Source organism: Rattus norvegicus, chromosome 19 (assembly GCF_021556685.1).
Source record: "Rattus norvegicus strain SHRSP/BbbUtx chromosome 19, alternate assembly SHRSP_T2T, whole genome shotgun sequence".
Taxonomy (NCBI): Eukaryota; Metazoa; Chordata; class Mammalia; order Rodentia; family Muridae; genus Rattus; species Rattus norvegicus.
Genome location: NC_141552.1, coordinates 46,175,475 through 46,199,018, shown reverse-complemented (window position 1 = coordinate 46,199,018; position 23,544 = coordinate 46,175,475). Strand labels below are relative to the sequence as shown.

At 42.8% G+C, this 23,544-nt stretch overlaps 1 protein-coding gene and 1 long non-coding RNA gene across 7 annotated transcripts in view; one reads left to right on the top strand and one right to left on the bottom strand.

Moving 5' to 3' along the window:
- Positions 1 to 23,544, top strand: part of Nr3c2 (nuclear receptor subfamily 3, group C, member 2) — a 344,228-nt gene that overhangs the window by 587 nt on the left and 320,097 nt on the right. For 2 of the 6 annotated variants that reach the window (NM_001429945.1, NM_001429946.1), the window contains 2 exon segments: positions 1,949 to 2,199; positions 7,857 to 9,618. In NM_001429945.1, coding sequence (NP_001416874.1) covers positions 7,859 to 9,618 — 1,760 coding nt within the window. In that variant the 5' untranslated portion in view covers positions 1,949 to 2,199; positions 7,857 to 7,858. 6 annotated transcript variants of the gene reach the window in all.
- On the bottom strand, positions 188 to 1,677 carry LOC147999426 (uncharacterized). Its single transcript, XR_015644102.1, has 2 exons — positions 1,426 to 1,677; positions 188 to 582 (listed from the first exon to the last, which is right to left on the bottom strand). It is a non-coding gene; the product is annotated as an uncharacterized LOC147999426 (long non-coding RNA).

Sequence of the window (23,544 nt, the reverse complement as noted above, 5' to 3'; positions counted from 1 at the left end):
TCGGCTTAAGGAGGTGGGCTGCGGGCGATAGGTCTGGTGCCTGCCAGGCTGGCGCGGGACAAGGGTGCGGGGAGGCTGGCGAGCGCTCGGCGGCTTCTCCGCGCCGCTCTAACCTAGATTTTGCAAGGAGCTTCGACTCAGGGCAAAACCAGCCCTCCCTAAAGGAGGTAAAAACTTAGTAAAAAGATCCGGGTCCATTTCTTTAATAATGAATAGTTCTGCCACACTGGCTGAATTGCAGCCGCTCTGCTTGGCGAGCCCGGGCCGCCGGGTCCGGGACTCCCCTAGCTCCAGCTCGCCACCCGCGCGCGGCCCCGGGTGTGATCGATGCTGAGAGTGCTCGCCCGGCGCGCATGACAGCTACCCTCCCGGGAAAGTTGGGACACTCGACGGGGGGGTTCGTGTGTGTAGGGGCTCCAGGGCCAACTCCACGCCAGGGACTGCTGGGCACCGGAGTCCGGAGTCCCAACCAGCTTGCGGGCTTCGCTGCAGTCCCCTTTGCCTCTGGGGAATGTCCTGCGGGAGTGGCTGAGAGTTCCAGTCTCCTTGGGCTTGGGATCCGGGATCCTGAGGCTTAACAAACTGTAAGGAAAGGAGGGGCCTTTGGGCACAAGGTGCCCTCCTCCTCCTGGGGCTTCAGCACTCGGGAAGCGAGGGTGAGCCTGAAGCTGCACAGCTGCCGCTGGCGGCCTGCGGGTCGCTAAGGGCCAGGGGACCAGATTTAGGTGTGTACGTCACTGGTGCTGACTCCCAGCCAGCAGGGGAGTCCAAAGCCCAGCCTCAAACCAATTTGAAAGTCCTTAGAAATTAAAGTTAAGGAGTCCATCTTTCGGCTTAGCAAGTGCAGTGCTTAGGTGGGCGGGAGGGAAATCAGGGTGGGGGCGAAGGAAGGGAGTCGAAATTTCTTCGCGCAGACAAACGATCCTTAGAAAATAGTTTTAGTGCTCTCCCCTCTTCCAGTATGCCTGCCCCAATTATATGCACCCCTTCCAAACATTATAAAGTGAGTATCCTCGATAGTAGGCTTTCTTGCATATTGAACTAGTGGAAAAATCCAGTACTGAAGTAGTAAGTACAGTAACAAAATTATCAGGCGCCTCAGCTCTTGACCCTGGCACTTTTTTTTTTTTTTTTTTTTTTTTTTGGCAAGGGGTGGGGTGGGAGGAAGGCTGTGTTTAAAGGGGTTTGGCTGCACTGAAAGCACCCGCTTTTCCTGCGTGGTTAAAACAAGGAAACTGAAATCGAGTGGGAACGAGATCCTCTGGCTTTCCGACCGCGGAGATTACAGCTGCTCGGCAGGGAGGTAACTCTGAGACCTGGAGGGGGCGGGGAGCAGAGCTTCAGGGGTCCCGGGGACGCCCACCCTAGCAGTCCTAGGCCTGAGGACACTGTGGGAGGCGCCGGGTGTGCGACGCTGCGGCTCACCTGGCGCTGCAGGTGGAGAAAGCGAGGGCACACCATCTAGGCTGCTCTCGCGTCATCTCTTTTTTCCCCTTCTCTCCAGATTGCCTGTGGTCCACCGCGGGTGAAGGTGGGGGGACAGTTGGGTAGGTGAGAGCAAGTTTGGAGCGAAGGAGCAGAGTGGGCTAAAGGGTAGTGTGTGCAGGGGTGCCCCGAGTCGGGGCCACCTCCGGGAACTAGGAGAACACGCCGCCTCTGCGGCTTTAAGGAAGCTGCGGAGTCCAGGCTGTGTCGCAGCAACTTTGTATCAGTCATGTCGCCCGCCTGGTGACTGACAGCCCCGATTGCCCAATGAGAAGCGCTCCTAGCCCGCACAGCGTGGAGCCTTGTTTCCCCCTTGGCCAATGGAAATCGCTCCGGCGGGCGGGACAGCGACCTGAACTTTCTGGACATGTGACCGGGTTTAAAAGGGCCGGCTTTCCACTCCCCCTCGGGGCTTTCGCCCGCCCCCTCCTCTTGGCCCGCCCTGGCCCTGCCCCTGACCCCTCCCCTCAGCTCCTGCGCACCCCGGGTGTCATTGGGCCCGGGAGAAGAGAGCCAACTTCAGGCTGCTCAGAGGAAGCCAGTGCAAGTCACCTGGGCGCTAGCGCTGCTGTCTCAGGCTCTCCCGCTGCAGGGAGAGCGGCACTCGCTGGTCTGGATGTGGTTGGATGTAGGGGGGCTCCGCAGCAGGGTTGTCGTGGTGGTGGCAAGCGCTGCAACAGGTAGACGGCGAGAGGACGACCCTGGCCGAGGCAGGTGTGTAGGGGTGCGCAGTGGGGCGCCTCCGGTCCAGCCCGGTGTGCGGCCGTGGCAAGGGTGGCTTGCACTTTGCAGGGAGAAGCCGCTGCGTAATCCGGAGGCACAGTCAGTATGGTTCTGTGTGCTTGTTGTTTTGTTTTGGTTTTTCACCCCCCACAACCCCCCCACACCCTGGCCGGCTGAGGACTATTTTGGGAAAGTTTGGCCACTTTGGATAAATGCCCTCTAAAGAGCGGCTTTTAACCGCCTTTGGCAGTGGGCGGTCTACCACCCTCCCCTTTCCCCAAAAATGAATTTCAGATCGTTTTGCTCTTGCAAATTTTAAAGGACGTTTGAATAATGTTTCTTTCATCTATCAATTGCGGAAGCTTCTCAGTCTGAGTGGGAGGTGTAGCCGATAAGGGCAGTTGAAGGAGCTAGATCACCATAGATGTTGTATGAACAGGGTCTGGAAAACCTTGCGATTCCTTTCCTTTATAGTTGGGGAAACTCTAGGGGATTCTTAGGACAGGGACAGACAAGGGATGACGCTCCTTTTGGTGGTATCCTTGTCCAGATGGATTTTAGTTACATGGCTTTTCCTGCTGAATTTTTGAAAGACGAGGTTTAAATCATAATGCTTCATCATACCATCTGCTTTATTTATTTATTATATCATAGTTCGGAAAACTTTTCCTAGCAGAAGAGTTGTTAAAGCTGCTGAGTTTTAAAGGCACCAAGCTGCATTTTACCATTGTGGGTCCTCACTGTTATTGGTGATATTTATATAGTAATGATAACGGCGTTTTCCATTTGCATAGTCCTCCTTTGGAGCTTTAATTTCACGTTTGACATCACAGCATGCTACCTACCATGTATGCCATGAAATACTTTCGGGACTTTAGGAGGGGAGAGGCTAAAGCTAAAGCAAGCTTCTTCCTTTATGGAAGAGGTAGTTTTGTTAAAGGAAAAGAGAGAGAGCTGATGTGGCTCATTGGGTCAGGCCAGCGAACAGGCCAGCGAACAGAACTAGTGTGTGCTTGGCTCTAACTGGTTCTCCCACTCTCTCAGGTGACCTTGGCAGGTTTATCCCTCCCTCATCTGTAAGAGGGGAAGGTAACAGTCCTGAGGAGCAGAGCGACTAAAACTAGTTTTCTGAAGTTATCTGCCTTCTAAAGCTGGGTCTCTAGTGTGCCATTCAATAACAGTAACATAACTGGGGTGGGGGGGGGATGCCATTAAGAAGGGGATGTGTTTGGGGAGCATTAAAAGTGAAAGTTTTCGGGGTTGGGGATTTAGCTCAGTGGTAGAGCGCTTGCCTAGGAAGCGCAAGGTCCTGGGTTCGGTCCCCAGCTCCGAAAAAAAAAAAAAAAAAAAAGAACCAAAAAAAAAAGTGAAAGTTTTCAGAAAAGATGCAAATCCCCAAGAATCTTTGGTAATTCCTGGGGTGGGGGCGAAGAAACTACTTTCTTATAGAATAGGGCAGTTTAACAAACTATGTAACAAAGTTTTAAAGTCTGTTTCCTTTGTGCTAATAGTATTTAAGGGTGTGTGTGTGTGTGTGTGTGTGTGTGTGTGTGTGTGTGTAGAGAGAGAGAGAGAAAGAGAGAGGGATTTGTAGACCTGGCATATGGCTCATTTAGAACAATAGTGACAAGTGCCCCTCAGGATATTAGTGAGTTCTTTACACACATACATGTAAACATGAGCATGTGTGTGTGCACACATGCATACATGTAAAGCCTATTGGTGCTTTCCCTTATTACGTGGATATTTTTTGTTTCTTATGCATGAATATAAAGGTTCATAATGGCCTAACAGTCCCTAGTATAGTATTTTCCCGGAAGCTTAGAGGTCTGATTTTCCCTCAGCTAGGAATTCATGTAACTCCCTACTTTAGTTTATACTTAGGCAACAAAAAACTTTCCCTTTACCCTCAGGATAAAGTTTTATGAGGACCATACTCATCAGGTTGTATCTTTAGTATTCATTGGTCAGTTCAGGTTGACTTCAAAGTCGTGGTCATTATGTCAATTCTAAAAAGCCAATCCCAGTTTCCTGGACAACATGGGAAATAAATTTCTAACCTAACTCATTTGTTTATATATAAAAAAAAACCAACTAAAGTAATAACCGAGGAGAACTCCCCATAAAATATTTCAGTATCTGATCTTAAAAACAGTGTTTACAGGGAAAGCATTCATGTTCCAACTGCTGCCCACCCTTCTGTGTCGGTTACTAACCTTTACGGTTGAAGTGGGTGAGGTTGACAGATGAATATACCTCGAACAAAGTCAATTTAGATTTCAGCAAAGCCTCTGGCAAATTCTTCATCATATTCCTGTCAATAACTCAGTGAAATACAGTTGGCTTTAGGAGAATGTTTTGAGAGTTCAGGGTTTGGAGAACCGTGTCTTGAGAAGTTAAGGTCAGCTGTCTGATGATAGCTGATAAGGTGCTTCCCTGAAGAAAGAAACTGTGGCCTCCAGAAAGGATTCTACTGTGAGCTTTAGAGAGGTTTGTAGATCTGGCATATGGCTCATTTGAGCAGTAGTGACAAGAGTCCCTCAGGATATTAGGAGGTCTCTGAACAACAACAATAACAACATGTACAGAGATCAAATTATTTTAGGAGGTGCTGGATTAAAAACACTACTTTCTGCATTTTAAAATCTCCCAGGGAGTATGGAGTCTGGATTTTCACCATGAGACCTCATAAGCCGTATTCACCTATCCCAGAAGACAGTTGGGCTGGTGAAGTTCTGGAGAAGGGTCTGGGTGACGATTCCCTTCAGACTCAGGGAAGATAGCCCTGTGGCTTAGGATGGAGGGGGGTTGAAGGCTACAGCTATCTAAGTCAGGGGAAGGTCCCTTTGGAAGCCTTGTAATGAGGAAGCAAAGGAACCACTTCCCTTGAAGGCCTTTCGGGAGCTCATGGCACAGAGTGCAGGAGAGGAATGTGAATTTGGTGATGGAGAGTAAGATGCATACACACACAGTTCTTGTGACGGTTGATGGATTTGAACCAAAACCTGCATATATCTAGCTGTGTACATCTGTCTTCGGTATGGAAAGAACAGAACAGTCTCTGTACAAATAGAAGCAGCATGTAATATTTACTGTATTTTCCAATTTATTGCTCTGCCTAATGAGTCTTCAGAAGAGTAAAGAATGTCCAGTCTTAGCAATGATTTGGGTCCCAGTTTTTTTTTTGGGTGTGTGTGTGTGTGTGTGTGTGTGTGTGTGTGTGTGTGTGTGTGTTTCAACTTTTACTAGGTTTTGTCCATATTTACTGTTATTTTTGGCTGAAATTACCAGATAACTATCTCAATCTTTGTGATTTGATTTATTTTCCACATTTTAGAAATTGATTTTTGATTAAGAATTAATAGAATAATGTTCTTTAAGTGAAAGCATGCTACATAATTGGTAGGTTTTAAGGTTCATAAATTGAGTATTGATTATAGTATAATAGTTAAACATTTTTATTTGCACTTTACTATCCATCTGGGACACAGTGGCAAAACTGATGGTTTCTAACTACTCATAATTTAAAATATGCTGTAGAATACAGAGAAGTCAGAGACAATTGTAATACATAGGCAATTTGTGCATTACATTTCATTATAGTGGCTTGTGATATGCAGTACCAATAGTTTAGTTGTTATTATATTGTTTGCAATGCTAATTCAAATTCTGTAGTAAAGGACTTTTTAGTCCTTTTTTGAATAAGTAGAGGGCTGGGGAGAAGAGCTGGAGATAAGGCAGAGAGAGACTGAAAGGTCTGAGGTAGGCTTTATATATGAAGAACTGCAGACTTCGCAGGACCTATAGATTTGAAAATATATGCAGGTATGATTTTTAATGCTAAGATGTACAGATAAGGTTTTTCTGGACTGAGTTAATTTTTGTCAAACGTTTCTTTGCAGTGATCTGTTTCTTTAAAGCAGCTGTCCAGGGATGATTTTGCTCCCTGGGGACATTTGGTAATCTGCAGACACGCAGATTATTTAGGGTGTACTCTCAGCACCTCAGTATCTAGTGGGTAGGAGACAGAGATTCTGTCTAACCTATTCCAGTGCATAGGGCAGCCTCCACAGTAAACAAAATTATCTGCCTGCAAGTTCCTTAAGACCCAGGTTGAGAAATGCTGGTAAACAGAGGGACCTGAGGTCAAATTCCAACTCTTCCACATAGCTGTGTGTCCAGTCCACAGTCTCTTGCTTACATTGTTTCTTCACATATTTTTCTGCATAGGTTCATAAGTTTAACTAATATATCAGAAAGACTTGTAAGAGTGTGCTGAACTATGTAGCATATGATAATTATGTATTCATAGTCTATTGTAATCTGTTCATGAGCTAAATTTATCGATTAGAGCAGATGGAAATGAATGCATATTGACAACATCCCCATGGGCTTCTTTCCAATAGAAATTAGGCCTGGATGGTGTTTTTGTTGCTGTTGTTTTGTTTTCTTTGTTTTGGGGGGCTGTTTTGTTTTACTACAGATCCACAACTACTCTTAATCCTAGGATGTAGCAAGTGCTGAAGACGTATTTCTGAGTAAATGCTCAAATAATCAGGCTGCCCTTCAGGTCTGCCCGTTAGACAACTTGAACAGAGGTGTTGCTAGGCCAGAGAGCTTATTAAAATGATTTCCTGACGAGAAAGAGCCAAATGCTGCTGACCTGTGTGGCAACAGCTCTGATCCATCCTCTAAGTCAGAAGTGACACTACAGTAATTGAATTGACATCATTAATGTAAGAAATTATATATCTTAAAATATATAAAATTAAGAAAGTCTTATTGTTTTAGAAACAGTTCATCAGTTTTTCCTGTGGCTATTCATCTGGGAAGCATATATTTGGAAACACTACTGTAATTGCATTTTCATATCATTTACAATAAGGCCATGTATTTGGTCATGAGGAAGGCAGCTTTCAGATGATCTAAAGTTTCCCAAGACTTTGGAGTCATAAAGTTAGCTGTTTGCTTGTTTTGTTTTAGCACATAAAGGAGCTCTATTACAGGTGAGAGCTTGGGGTTGGGGATTTGGCTCAGTGGTAGAGCACTTGCCTAGCAAGTGCAAGGCCCTGGGTTCGGTCCCCAGCTGGGGGGGGGAGGGGGGAGGGGGGAGGGGGAGGGGGAGAGCACACAGGTGAGAGCTTAAGAGCAAGGAAGGAACCCACAGTCTTGTGTGAAGTGGATCTCAAGAAAATGTTGCCCAAGTTAGGTTTTTTTTGGTTTTGGTTTTGGTTGTTGTTGTTGTTGCTGCTGTTGTTGTTTTGTCGCCACACTTTGGCTTTGTCTAATCACTGTATTCCCCTCAGACTACTATATCAATCCCTAGGATTGGATTGAATATTATTTAATATTAAGTATGTTACCATTTGTAAATTTACTTTACTGTCTGTCAAGGCTCTATTGTAGTGAGTTTTACTAAGACACAAAATTGCATTTGTTCTTTTCCTGGCTTCTGAAGAAGTTAGAGTTGATATTCTGTTTATGTGATATATTATGTCAGTACCCAAGAAGGTATATTTTATTGCACCTAGAAATATTGTTTTGTTAAGTCGAATATAAATTGCAGCTCCATAGATGCAATTTTAGACTGCCTTGACATAATACGGTTGTTACTGACTCTAACATTTGAATGTAAATCTGTTTGTTAGCTATGGAAACCAAAGGCTACCACAGTCTCCCTGAAGGCCTAGACATGGAAAGGCGCTGGAGTCAAGTGTCTCAGACCTTGGAGCGTTCTTCACTTGGACCTGCAGAGAGGACCACTGAGAACAACTACATGGAGATTGTCAACGTCAGCTGCGTTTCCGGTGCTATTCCGAACAACAGTACTCAAGGAAGCAGCAAAGAAAAGCACGAATTACTCCCTTACATTCAGCAAGACAATAGTCGGTCTGGGATTTTGCCATCAGATATTAAAACTGAGCTGGAATCCAAGGAACTTTCAGCCACGGTAGCTGAGTCCATGGGTTTATATATGGATTCTGTGAGAGATGCCGAGTACACTTACGATCAGCAGAACCAACAAGGAAGCCTGAGCCCAACAAAGATTTATCAAAACATGGAGCAGCTGGTGAAGTTTTACAAAGAGAATGGTCACAGGTCCTCCACACTGAGTGCTATGAGCAGACCTTTGAGGTCATTCATGCCTGACTCTGCAGCCTCCATGAATGGTGGGGCCTTGCGTGCCATCGTGAAGAGCCCTATCATCTGTCATGAGAAGAGCTCTTCTGTTAGCAGCCCGCTGAACATGGCATCTTCAGTATGCAGCCCTGTGGGCATCAACTCCATGTCCTCCTCCACGACTAGCTTTGGTAGTTTCCCAGTGCACAGTCCCATCACTCAAGGAACCTCACTGACATGCTCCCCCAGTGTCGAAAACAGAGGCTCAAGGTCACACAGCCCCACACATGCGAGCAACGTGGGCTCCCCTCTTTCAAGTCCATTGAGCAGCATGAAATCTCCAATCTCCAGCCCTCCAAGTCATTGCAGTGTAAAATCTCCAGTCTCCAGTCCAAATAACGTCCCTCTGCGCTCCTCTGTGTCCAGCCCGGCAAATCTCAACAACTCAAGGTGCTCCGTTTCCAGCCCTTCCAACAACACCAACAATAGATCCACACTCTCCAGCCCGACAGCCAGCACAGTGGGGTCCATCGGCAGCCCCATCAGCAATGCCTTCAGCTATGCCACTTCAGGCGCTTCTGCTGGAGCCGGTGCCATCCAGGATGTGGTTCCTAGTCCAGACACCCACGAGAAAGGTGCTCACGACGTTCCTTTCCCTAAGACAGAGGAAGTCGAGAAGGCCATCTCCAATGGTGTGACTGGCCCGCTCAACATTGTCCAGTACATAAAATCAGAACCAGATGGGGCTTTCAGCAGTTCCTGTCTAGGAGGAAACAGCAAAATCAGCCCCAGTTCTCCATTCTCTGTACCAATAAAGCAAGAGTCAAGCAAGCACTCATGTTCAGGCGCCTCTTTTAAAGGGAACCCCACGGTCAACCCATTTCCATTCATGGATGGCTCCTACTTTTCCTTTATGGATGATAAGGACTATTATTCCCTATCAGGAATCTTAGGACCACCTGTGCCCGGCTTTGATGGTAGCTGCGAGGGCAGCGCATTCCCAGTGGGGATTAAGCAAGAACCAGATGATGGGAGCTATTACCCTGAAGCCAGCATCCCATCATCTGCTATCGTTGGTGTGAATTCGGGTGGACAGTCCTTTCACTACCGGATTGGTGCTCAAGGTACAATATCTTTATCACGGTCACCTAGAGACCAATCTTTCCAACACTTGAGTTCCTTCCCACCTGTCAATACATTAGTGGAATCATGGAAACCACACGGTGACCTGTCATCTAGGAGAAGTGATGGGTATCCCGTCCTAGAGTACATTCCAGAAAACGTGTCAAGGTAAGTTGATTTGTTTTGTAATCCTTACTCTCCTATCCCCTTTCTTACACATACCCCCTCCCTGACCCGCAAAAGTCATGGCTTTGTAAATTGGTACAGCCTGTCTTTATTTTTGCGATGGAGAAATTGAGATATATTTCAAGGTATCGCTGTTTTATTTTCGTTTAAGGATAGTCATTTTGTGCTCCTCCTTGGATTATTGATATAGCAAAATTCTTGAGATCTTCTAGAAGATGTTTGTGCTGACTTTGAAGAAACACACACACACACACACACACACACACACACACACACACAGAGGCATCTCCCTGTTGTGTCTTTCAGGTGTATGGAAAATGTTGATTTTTCTATTACTAGTTCCTATACTTATGTTAGCAGGCTAGTGTTCATTTCCCCCTTCTCTGTTTGCTGGTTCACTGAGACCATATTAAATTACTTCCTCATGGTCTTAGTCTCCTTTTTATATTAAAATTCTTTACTAATTACTTCAATAGTTGTAAGAAAACAGAACCACAAATCTGTTACCTACAAGCTTCCTTCTCTCTCACTGTTTTCGAGGAAAGCCTCATTTGGGAGGGGAGGTAATTATATGAAAGTTGTGGTTTCCTGTTCAAATAAATTATTTCCTTAACTGTGAAGACCTTTACTGACTCAGCCATCAAAAAGTCCTTAGTGGACAATCTTACTTTTTTACTGTTGGAAGTGAAATATGTCACCATAGTTTTGAGTTGTTACTCGTGAGATCTACAAAAAGAGATACTCTGTTTACTGTAAAATGTGTCCTGGTTTTCCTTGATGCAGAGACTGTGTTGGATATGTTCAGGAAAACAAGGAAGAGGTTTTAGATGTGAGTGTAAAGGGTGGTTCTTATTTATGCAGTGAGTACCTGCATCGGACTTTGCTTTAGTTCTGGTTTTATTACATGGATGTGATAAGTGAACCTTTTGTGGACTATATAAAGTATAACTTTTCTGACCATGGTTTATTCCTTTGGCATCTAAGGACATGTGGATATTTCCCTTCATTTCCTTAAATCTTTATTTTGTGAAAAATGCACTTTTTATTAACAGAATATAGGGCATATCTATAGTCTCATATCTTTTACTGCTTTCTTCTTCAAAAACAAAGCAAAAAACTTTTGGTTCTAGGGTTCTTTTCCTTATCAGTAGCTCAAACCTTTCTCTTCTTGCTTTTAAAGAAGCAAATGTTCCGTAAAGAATACATTCTTAACAGTTCTTCGTAGACAGAATGTCACATTGCACCGCCGGGTCTCAGCCCCTCCTGATTACCCAGGAACCCACACTCCTAGGCATATCATAGGGACTGGCATTCAGCCCATGTTCATGTGCATTGGAAGTGTTTGCTTCCTCCAGTGAATGCAGTAAAAGGGAATCCTCTCTGCTTGTGCATTTGCTGGTTTTCTGTCAATTAAGATTAAGCTTTCCACAGTTCATTGTGAAATTTTTAGTGTAGGTTGATAAGTCTTTACAACTTTCTTTGGTGAAGGTCATCCAAGCCTGTTTATTTTGTCCATTTCAAGAAGACGGGCTCAAAGAGCAGTGGGTGCATGGGGCTCTTCTCTAGATTTTAGTATACACAATATAATAATTGTATCCATGTTTCATCACCGGTCTCTTGCTTTGTATCTTTTTAGACAAAATCTGTTTTCTCCCGTTTTTTTCACTTCTGATGATAATATCCCATTTATGCTGGGTAAATTAAAGAATTGATGATTATGATGAATCAAAGCCATGTATATCCCTCCTCTCTGGGTAAAACCTATTTTAAAATTTTCAGAGTATGATTGGGGGTTTCCAAAACCTTTCCAAGGAGGTTTATGAAGTCGCACATCCTGAGCGGAAGATGGGGCAATGGGTCTTCACTTAGCCATGTGTTGAGTAGCTTGGGCTTGGTTCAGTTTCCACACCGTGACTGTTCACCATTCACCATCGCCAGGACAGCACTCAGTATCAGGTTTTCTCTGGTATCCCAAAGAATCATGAGGCAAGGATCCCAACAGATCAGGAAAGCCACCTTTCTGGGTCTAGGTAATCCGTGTGAGCTATACTTTGTTTTCTCTCATGCATGGAGCAAAATCATTAGTCTATGTTGATGTAGGAGTTGATATGAAAATCTGGCTCTCATATTAAAGGAAGACAATAGGTTTGCCAGGAAAAAATGGCCAATTTCTTCACCAAAGTTTTCACTTGCAGAAATAAAGTTATTTTTCACAAACTTATGTTTATACTAGTATATAATAGTTTCCCATGAGTTACGTAGCAGTTTCTGCTTAAAATTTAACTTTGTTATAATTCACATAAAGTTTTTTTAAATTATTTTTTGGATCTTTGGTACTTTTGTGTTTGGCGGGTTATATGCTATCTAACCTAGCCTTAGACTCTCTGACTTCAGACTCCCAGGTGCTGAGGAAACAGTCTGCACCACCAGACTTCCCTGCCCCCTACAGCTGGTTAAGAACAAGAACAGAGGTGCTTCTAGCACAGAAGTCGACCATTGCAGGTCTGCCCCACAGATCTCCACAAATTTTGAAACTTGAAAGGCAATGTAATTTATATTAGCTTACTGAGTATGTCTGGAAAGAGTATGTCTAGGACTATCACCTAGATTCTTTCTTTAGGCTGATAGAAAAGAGTAGTGGCCATGATGTACATGTTGTCTTTGCTGTGTGGGCATTCTGTGGGAGCAGTGACGAAAGTCATTTCTTGTTAATCATTCCCAGTGAATAGACTGAGTTCCAAGTTGTAAAGTAAATTATGACAAAGCGAAATGTAAAGCCTTAGGGTGGACACTGGACCTGGTGTGTCATGTGGGTTAGAGTTTCCTGTCAGCCTCAGTGCAAACAAAACTGTGACCTCGGGTGAGTCATTATCTCTCCAGGCCTCAGTTTCTTTGTTTTAAAGTGAGAGAGTAAAACTTGATTCTCTATTAAGTCTGCTCAGTAACGTGGCAAAGATTCCCTTTGAAGGATCAAAAGAGTTTCTCTTATAAGCTAGTAATCTGATTTCAAATAATTTTGTTTTAGAGAGAGAGAGAGAGAAAGAGAGAGAGAGAGAGAGGGAGAGAGAGAGAGAGAGAGAGAGAGAGGGAGAGAGAGAGAGAGAGAGAGAGAGAGAGAGAGAGAGAGAGAGAGAGAGAGAGCTCTAAATATATCCTTATCTGGGTGAAAAAATCATGGCCATGTCAAAGAGAGCATAGGTGGAGGTGACCTCTCATTGAGAAGTTAAGGTATTTTTTTGGTCCTGTTTTTTAATCCAATATTTCCTTTTATAAAATTCAACACCTGCTATGAATTCCTTGTTCTTTTTTACTTGCATTATTCCTGGCTCACGCGGATCATTCTGTTGACACAACACTGGCTGTTTATGGCGATAACCATAGTCACTTTGATAGTCTCATAATGCAATGCTAACATTGACTTAGACTTTTAAACATAAAGTCCACTGTTTCAAAGGGCATAGACTTGTGGGTTCCAATACAAGCAATTAAGTACTTAGTATACTGTGTAGTTCTCCTTATAACAGAAGAGAAAACTTCAGTACATCTCAGGCCATTGCTCCTAGTTGTCAATCATCTTTGACTCTTTTTCATTTAAATTCACTATTTCTAAGGACACACAAAGCTTCAGAATTCAAGAAGTTTGTGCCAAATCTTCCCCTATCAGTAAACTTTCCAGATAAGCTGTGGTGACTTAAGTAACTTTACATGCTGCAAACCACAGAAACGCAGTGGATTTGGTTGAGGTGTGCTGTGTGGGTCAACGTCAGGGGCAACTACAGTCAATCCATCCAGCCTTACCTGGGACCTGGGAAGTGAAAACATGATTTCCCTTACTTGTCACAGGCTGTGTTGACTTTGAAGATAGCTAATGTGTCTCTATGTCTCCTACTTTGTTGACTTTGATAAGTTGGACACTTTGGATATGTTATCCACAATTTCTCTAGACGAGTCTTTTCAACGCTGATGTTGAGATGACTTTCAAATGAGACTTGCTTCTTCTGAAAGTTCAGTCACTTTCATTTATGTGTTTTGTTTCTGGAGAAATTGTTGATCATTTTGCTGGCAAAACAAGCCAACGTAAAACAACAAAAATGTTCTATCATGTGCAAAGCACTGAGACAATGTCTTTCTGTTAAGTGTTGCTTCTCACATCACAAATGTCTAAGATTTAAATTCCAGCACATCCACCTTCTCTTACTTAAAAATGCTTTATTAAGTGTGTCAGACTTAAATACGAATATTAATCTAAAACCCATAGTTACAGTTAGATTAATTAAACTATTTCACCTTAAGGTAATTTTCAACCTTGTGATCTGCTGGAGCCAGGGCCTGGAGATTTATCACTTCTAGATTTGATGCCTTTTGCTGTATTGAAATTCTGGGTGTGCCCAACCTCTCCTGTCCTTGCATGACAAAGTAAGAACAGATGTTATATCGCTGCCATAATTTCAGGGCAACACTAGACTTCCTTCAGTATTTTGCCTCCCAAATAAAAACATTTCTGACCTTCAGAGGTTGCTTTTCATTTCCTATTGCTCATCTGGCAATAAAAGTTTGATTTTGTTGCTAAATATTTTTCATTTTTCTTTTATTTTCTAAATTCAAGTATAGAAAAAAATGAGGTTTCTGGATTATACTTAAACATACATATTAACTTTGATGAGTTTATCCAAAACTTATTAATGAAAGAAGAAGAAGAAGAAGGAGGAGGAGGAGGAGGAGGAGGAGGAGGAGGAGAAGAAGAAGAAGAAGAAGAAGAAGAAGAAGAAGAAGAAGAAGAAGAAGAAGAAGAAGAAGAAGAAGAAGAAGAAGAAGAAGAAGCATCAGCAGCAGCACACTCAGTGAACAATGTTGTCAAGAGACGCATCTTTATTCTAAACTTGAGAGTTTCTGGCTTTAAGCTTGTGAGATGTGGCCTTCACTTTAGTTTTAAGAATTTTATTTTGTTCTTTGTGAAGTTACATGTAATTCTAAATAGACATTTGTTATTTAAGTGATATTCTAGAAATCTCCAGATTTAGGATTGTTCATGGTATGGCCAAAGCCCAGTTTCCTATGTTGAAAGGGGTAGGCATCATGTACTTAGTCGTAGAAAGAGAAAAACTGTATTTAAGGAAGGATATTGGCTAAGTAGACAGTGATTGGGACTATTAAAAGTCAATGCCTCAGGTAGCGAGGCTCAGATATCCATGACTTAACCGCTGAGAAGGATCTCAGTGGTATGTGGCTTCATCTCATGTCTTAGTTATTATTGAGAGAAATCTCTACAAAACTGCAGTATGAGATAGAGTGAAAGCAAGTTGTAAGGGAGAGTTGACTTGGTATTCCAGCTGAGGGAGATGACATGGACTAACCCTGGAAAATAGAGAGTTGTGGGAGACCATCAGAGTAAGTATTTTCACTTAGTCTTAGAAAATTTGTAAGAGGTGAATACTAACCCGTGCGGGGAATTCTGGAACTGAGCTGATCCAGCTGTGCTGCTGGAGAGAATGAGTGGGTGGTGGGGAGAAGAAGCCAGACACAGGTTAGTTGGAATCAGAATGGAGTTGAACTTTAGTGTCAGATTAAGGAGTTGTTGCACAGTGTGGTAGGTTAAGGAAAAGTGTTCTAAATGCTGGGGTAGGAACAGAGAAGTAGGGTGAACTGTAGTGAATGTGAGGTGACCTTAATTGGACAGAGGCATGGAAAGCTTTAAAGAAGTGATGACAGCCCTGTAGAAGACTGGGGACTTGCCTCTGTGGAGCAAGCAAGATGTTCGCCATCATGGGAAAAAGAGGGCAGGTCTGAAATATTACAGAATTATTTTGTGTGTGCACATTTGCTGTGTGGATAAACATTTTCTGGACAGAGGAAACACATGTCTACTCACCCCAGATAGGGAATCCACAAAAGACCAGATACCTCCAACGTCCAACGTTTCGAACCATGAATTTTATTCAACTGACTTTCAGGAGCAAAAATGACTCAAAAATAGATTCATCACCAAAGCCCACTCCAGGATGGGTGAAACGGCTTATGAAGCTGGGAACCTGGAACACACAGCACAGCCTGAGGGTGGCTCACCATTTGAAGAGGGACCATTGAAGGTGCTGTGATTGGTTTAACCCTCTCCCATGCAGCTTACTGGTCTTTTCTTCTTCCAGGCAGCAGGTCTGGTCTCAGGGTCTTCTTTGCAACTCAGGGTTGCTTTACCTGATGGGGATTCTTGGCTTTTACTGCTTACTCTGACAGGGCGGGGCCTAGTAAGTATGGTCAGTTTCAGGAACTTCCTGAAGCTATTTGGAGTTGTTAACCTTCCTGCTTAAAGGAGCTCCTCTGCAGGATGGACTGTTTCTAACTCTGAGGACAATGTTATACAACAGCATGTCTGTGTACATGCTCATAGACACCAGAGGTCAACTGAGAATGTCATTCCTCAGGCACTTTTCACTTTGTTTTTAGAGACAGTCTCTTAGTGCCCAAAGATCCACATATTACGGTAGATTCACAGGGCAGCAAGCCTCAGGAATCCACTGTCTCCACCTCCTAGGTCCTAAGATTACAAGTCAGGGCCACCATGCCAAGCTTTTTTATTTTTAACATGAGTTCTTTGGATCAAATTCAATTCCTAATGCTCGCACCACTGTAAGCCCCTCGAGTACTGGCCAGGTTCTGCCTCCAGACTACTCTAAAGGCCTTAATGGCTGTTTCCAGCCCCTTCAGAGGCAGGCAGCCAAGCTCTTCCCTCCAGAGGGAAAAAAAAAAGCCCAAGACCAGAAAACAGAATCCTCCCAAACCCTTAGATTGAAATCGTACCAATCCCTGGGCTTGCCTTAAGATCAGGCCACCCTGGAAATCTCTCTCCCCTCTTGCAAGAAACTGTAAAAGCCAAGGCAGCTACCCTCTTGTGTCTTTCCCAATAAATCTCTTGGGTGAGGCTTGTTGTGACTTTGGGGTCATACTTGGCTCCTGTATATATTTTATCTTCTGTGTTCCAAAATTGAATTTTGTATAAAAATTATTTCAGAATTATAAAAATTTGCATAAGAAGTCTGTCAAAAAGAACACCTGAAAATAAGAGCTGTCTCTGTACAACTGCACTACTACCGTCAAAACCAAGAAATGGTTACTGATAGATTTCCAACACCTATCAGCAGACCTCATTATGTTTTTACCAGTTGTCCCAGTGAAGATTCTTTCAGGAAAATGACCCAGTTCAGAACTTAGTGATATACCAGCTGGTCATATCTCTTCTTCTCTTTTGGTCTGGGATAGTTCCCCAGTCTTTTCTAGGTTATATGACCTTTTATAAAACACACACACACACACACACACACACACACACACACACACACACATATATATATATATATATATATATAAATTTTATAGGTGTAAGGTTAGAATCATATCTGCTGACTAAATCATATCTATATACAGAATACTTATCACTTTTTATGGACAACACCTAAATTACTTCTCCCCATCTTTCGATGTATGTACAGTAGTATACAGTCAATAGGAATAGCCAGGCACCCTATGTCAACAGCACAGCAGCACACAGAACTTCTCAGATATTCTTCAAGGCAGAACCTGTTGACCCGCCTCTTTCCCATCCCTCTCTTCACCTACACTCTCCAGCCTCTGGGAGCCAATAGTCTATTTTCAACACCTATGACAACAGCGCTTAGATTCCACATATGAATGAACTCATTTGATAGTGGCCTTTCAGAGTCTGGCTTATTTCACTCATCTGAGTGATCTCTGGTTCCATAGATGTTGTCCCACTGACTGACAGCACACATGCTTTTCTGTAACAGAAGCCTTTGACTTGTGTATACGTACTCTGTTATTTATCCAGCTGTCTATTGAGTTGATGAACACATAAACTGCTTCCCCTTCTTCTCTGTCATACACAGTACTCAGATGAACACAGGAGTGCATATGACTGCAACACTGGGTTTGTTTGCTTGGTGTGTAACCAGGATTGGCGTTACTGGATCCTTTGCCAGCAGCATTTTGTTTGTGTTTGGCTGTTTTGGGGTTTAGCTTGCTTTTTGTTTTTGTTGTTTAGTTTTGTTTTGTTTTTGGTTTTTTTATTTTTTGGGGTTTTTTTTGTTTTTTTGTTTGCTTGTTTGTTTAGAAAAACCCTACAGTTCTTTCTGTAATGACTGTAAAATCCAAGGGTACAATTTCGTATATCCTTTCCAACAGTTTTTGATAATAGTTATTCTTACATGATAATTTCAATGTGTATTTTTCTAGTGTTGTTTAATGTTTTTCATATACCTCTTGGCCATTTAATGTCCTCCATTAAGGAACTTTGTCTCTTTTATTTTGGGGATTATAATTATATCATTGTTTTGCCATCTTTTAATAGTTTTGGATTTCCTTATGTGGTCTATGATATTAAACCTTTCAGAAATGTAGTCAGCAAACTTTCCTTCACATTTTATAGGGTTTTTCTCTTCAATTTGATGAAATTTTCTTTGCCAAGTGAATGCATTTTAAGTCCAGTTGTCTAGGTTTGCTTTAGTAGAATATTTTCTACACAGAATCCCTACCTGTCCCTGTGGTCAGGTGTGTTTTCCTCAGTAATTTCATTGTGGTTAGATCCTGGGGATGCAGATGTAATCCTGCACCCTTGGCGCTGTGTCTGTGAAGAGCCTGCGGTTCTGACTCACCTGGCTACTGTACACTGAGGATTCTTTAAGTTCTATCTTCCAGGCTTTCCCTGGTGAAGTGGTGCTTGTCCTTTTCTAACAAAGTCTTCTATTAAAATGTCCTTCGAAGGCATCAAAACATCTCATTCTTCCTCAAACTCTACTTACTCTCTTTTTAAAATATTTACATGGCATCATTGTTTCTTAATTCATGACATAGATTGTAGCCTGTTTGATAGTTCAGACTAGTTCTGAAAAAAACAGGGGAGCCCATTATACCTAGTCTCTATCTCCCTTTGCCATGACTCCATCATTCTTGGAGCACTTTGCTGTCTTGCTTCAGTCCCTCTTGCACTTTCTTGTTCTAGTCTTAGAGTTAACTATTTCGTTGAGGAGTACCCCACTCCTGAAGATGTGTTTCTCTTATTGTAGCTCTATTGAAGATGTGTTTCTCTGATTGTAGCTCTATCCCACATTCTGGAACACACACACACACACACACACACACACACACACACAAACAAACACACACACACTGACACCTGGGCTCTGTCTCCCTTGCTGAAATGCCATTACCCTGTGTGACACCTCATACAGAGATGCACATCTGTTTCTGCTTGGACTCCCCATCCATGTTGGGTATCAGAGCTCCATTCTAGACTACCATAGATAGCCATTGCTTCCCTCTTCTAGAAAAATTCCAATTTTCTTGTTGACTTGAGGAACAAATTGTTAAAGAAAAAGAAGAATATGGTATCTAAACAGACAACACAAAACTATGCTATAAGCATGTCATGAATAACCATACACAATGGAAAGAAATGGAAAAGTCCTGGGGCTGGAGAGATAGCCCAGTTGTTAAAAGTACTTGCTACCCTGCCAGGAGACCTGAGTTCTGTTTCCAGAACCCACATTTCATGGCTCACAACCACTCTAACTTTACCTTCAAAATATCTAATACTCTCTTCAGGCAGTCAGTCACATGATATTCATTTGTGCATATACACATAAAGAAAAAGAGAGAAATGGTCAATCTAGAAGAACTGGCTTAGAGAAGAAGTGATGGTACCTTGGTATGATGATTTGAATAAGAAGGGCCCCATAGGCTAAAGATTGAATGTTTTGTTACCAGGGAGTGGAACTACTAGGAGGTGTGGCTTTGTTAGAGGAAGGGAATCACTGGGAGTGGACTTTATGGTTTCAAACACTCAGGTCAAACCCAGTGGCTCCTCTCCCTCTCCCTCTCCCTCTCCCTCTCCCTCTCCCTCTCCCTCTCCCTCTCCCTCTCCCTCTCCCTCTCCCTCTCCCTCTCCCTCTCCCTCTCCCTCTCCCTCCCCCTCAAACTCTCAACTATCTCTCCAGCACCATGTCTGCCTGCCTGCCTGCCACCATGCTTCTTGCTATGCTGATAATGGACTAAGCCTCTGAAACTGAAAGCCAGCTCCTATTAAATGGTGTCCCTTCACAGCAACAGAACAATGACTAAGACACTTGGTTGGTTGAGTTTTAAATAGCATTTCTTTTGATGATGGGTGGCTTGTATGGGTGTTGGACAGGCTGTGTGAAGGCCTCTTTATAGAAGTATCGGCTGTGATGGTTGTGATGGATGCATTTGGCTGGGAACTTGAAATGGATCTCTAATATGAGCACCAGGTCACAGTAAAGGAGACAGAAATTATTTAGAATAACACAGAATTGATACATGAATGCCAAAGCTAAAAATTATTGTTAAACTTGGAAACAAGAAGTAGAAGATCTTTTAAGATTATAAATACAACCCATAATGGCTATAGATCCCATGGTTAATTCCCAGAGAAATTACATGTGTTTTCCACGACCATACAAGGTAGTTAGTTACAAGCTGTGCTAGACTCCTGTCCTGTCTCTCTGTTGCCTCATTCTTCTCTGTTGGGAGGAGGTAGTAGCACCATAGTCTAGACATCAGGTCTACAGGTCCAGAAATATGAGCTGGGGACAGGAGTGCTGGGAGTGTTAAGGAGGAACTCCTTAGAGTGGTGGAGTTGGGAGTAGAGTCATGATCGATAGATAAGCAAAATAGAGTAGATGCTAAGTCTCTCAAAGACATTTGTTTGGGTGACAAAAGAGAAAGGAATGGAGGAAGGGGAGAGATAATAGTACAAAACAAACAAACAAACAAACATCAGTTGGAGCAGAGTTAGGGTGTGATTCTGCAAGGTCAACTGAAAAAAAAAAGCAACAGGTTGTCAGAGACTAAAAAGGTGGGAGGAGAGCAGATGACAAGGGCAGTGTTTGCCAGGAAAGGCAAGGCCAGGAAGGAGCCTATACTGGTGCTTAGCTTGCAGATAGAACCCATGTGCTTTGGCAGTTGCGGGAAGCTGGTATTACTTATTTACAAATACAGAAACAGAGCCGGCATACATGATTAGCCTCATGCCACCCAACTAAGGTAAATGGGCAAGGTTGATGATTGAAAGAGAAGGAAGCTGAATTTCTGGAAGAAATAGGTAGCCTGGTGGAGGTTTTAAAGATGGAAATCAGTTGTGTGGCCAAGACAAAGCCTCTGCTGACTTCTCATTAGAGAGACATTAAAGCACAAAACTTGAGGGTCGTAGTTCTCAGTCCCAAACTGCTAGATTTACCTGTTTCTTTCTTGTCTCTTGCCTGCCCTGAACTGTGACTCCAAGGGTCTAAATTCCATCCATTGTTTACAAGGCCCTCTACTAAAGTACCTCTGCCTCCAGATTTTTGTTTCCCTCTTTCTGGTCACTAAGGATCAGAGCAGATGTCATCACCCAGTGTCCCCTTCCAGCCATTTTATTCAAAGTAGTGACCCAGTGTCCTTCAGGTGCATGCCATGGGAGAAGGAAGACTCATTGCATTAGGTCCAACTAGGACTGTGCCTAGACTGTAAGCCTCCAGAGCACCAGGAGCTAGACTAGTCATGTCCAGGGCCCTTGCTGGATGTGGAGTGAGGGAATGAGCTCTCTAGCAGAGGGACTTGGGTAGGAATATATACAGAATCACTAGGTAAATATCAGTGATGGTCGTAGAGTTGTAAGATTATTGTCAAATAACACTGAGAATTCTGTGGAGTTTAGCTCAAAAATTGTAGCATCTATCAGCACACTTTAGCGATGGTCACAAAATAATAGAGAATGTGGGGTTTTTTTTATTCATTTCATACAGAATAGTAATAGGCAATGATGTTTTCTGAGCTAATTGGTAGCCATTGAACTTTGTTTTGAGGTTACTTAAAAAAATTTTTTTGGATATGACATTCTGTATGTTTTTCTAGGCATGCAATTACTTACTGATACCTAATCAAGATTCATAACACTTGCCTAACCCATCCAAGTTCCCTACTGTGGCCCCTTTTCATTAACCCCATACCTCAGTTCCAATCCTAAATGACCCTAATGCATGCCTGCTCCTTGGATTTATTCTTTTTTGGAATTTCTTATATGAACACACTGTATTTATAATATTTCCACTCCTTCCTCTTATTTTCCAACTTCCATCTTCCCAAACCCTTCAACTTCATAATCTCTTTGGTAATTATTACTATTAAGCATATGCACATGCATGTGCACACAGACACATGTGCATGTGTGTGCACACACATGTACATGCATGTGCACACAGACATGCATTGTGCACACATGTGCATATACTATATACCAAGTCCATTTAGTGTTGTCCTGTGTGCTCATGTTTAGAGTTGACCACTTGGGATTGGATTGCTTACCACAGAATTTGTTCTTCTTGCAGCCACTATAAGTAAAACCCTGTAAAGTTTTCCCTGATTTGTGTTGACATAGGGTCAATGTGGTCACTGCGCAAACCTTGTTCACACAACCATATTGTTGAGATTTCACAGATGCAGCAACTCTGTCATGTCTAAATGATGCTCTCTCACAGTGGGCATCCGGGTCTTGTCTCTACCTCTTCTGCAATGTCCTCTGAGTCTTAGGCACAGGGTTTATGTTGTAGAGGTGCCAACTAGAACTGAGCACCCCACAATTACTTATTCTCTGTATTCTAATCAGTTGTGAAACTCTACAGAAGCCTTTTTCAGCAGCAAAAGTAAGCTCCTTTAGTGAGTGGTGAAAATTACATTTACCCATTGGGGGCTGGAGAATAAATATTTAGTATCCAGTTAGAGACTATATTTATTTAGGAAAATGACAGTAATAAGTTATCCTCTAGGCTCTATGACTTTTTCAGCCCTGGCTTCTTGGCCAGGTTTACAGTACCAGACATGAATCCCCTCCTACTGCATGGACCTCCAATCCAATCAGACAGTTGCTGGCTACCCTGAGGTATCTGGGCCATCATGTTATCACAGGGGTTATGGTCTCCTAGATTAGCATATAAATGGGATAATAACTCAAGTAGCCTTTTTGAATCTGGCTGGATTCACTTATAATGTGCTTGAAATACAAGCATGCTATTCACTTCCTTTTCATTGCTGACTAATATTCCATTTATGGCTGAACCACATTTTGTTACTCTGTTTAGTTGATTCTGAGGATTGTTGCTGGCTTAATCTGCTACACATAAAAGGTGGTTTAAAGGTTGATAAGCAAATTGTCATGTAGATGTATTTTTTTTCCTTTAATAACCTAAAGTAAGTTGGCTAGATTAGTAGGTGCAACTTTAATTTTTATAAGTGATCAAATAGTTTTCAAAGTGGGTTTACCATTTTATATTCCAACCAGCATAAAGCTTTTAGTCCTCTGCATCCTTGCCAAAACTTGGGAAGGTGAGAGAGTACTGACTTTTGACATTATAAGAACTGCATGTCTTATTGTGTGTCTTATTGCAGCCTGCACTGACAGTTCCTGCCATGTAAATGATACTGCATATCTGGTCATGTTCTGTCATGCATGTGCCTGTCCCTCAAGCCTGTTCACTCTTGAATCTATTTGTATTAGGCAACTTTCTCTTTTTCTTTTTTTTTTCTCCTTGTCGTTTCTTGAGTTTTGTTATCAGTGTGTTGTGAACTGTTTTATCACATTTTAATTTTGCGTATGCTTGGGCAGTTTGCATGTACCCTAGCACACATTTGAGGGCCAGGGATTTTCTACAGGAGTCTTCTCTCCTTCTTTCGTGTGAGTCCTAGGGACTGAACTCAGGTTGTCGGTTCAGTGGATAGCCATCCTTCCCTGTGAGGCCACATTGTCTGCCTAGTCCATGTATTTTAATATAAGAGCTTTGACAGAAGACCTAGACTAAGAAAAATAGCTATTTAAATAAATCTGTATTGTCAATGAAAGGCACGTGT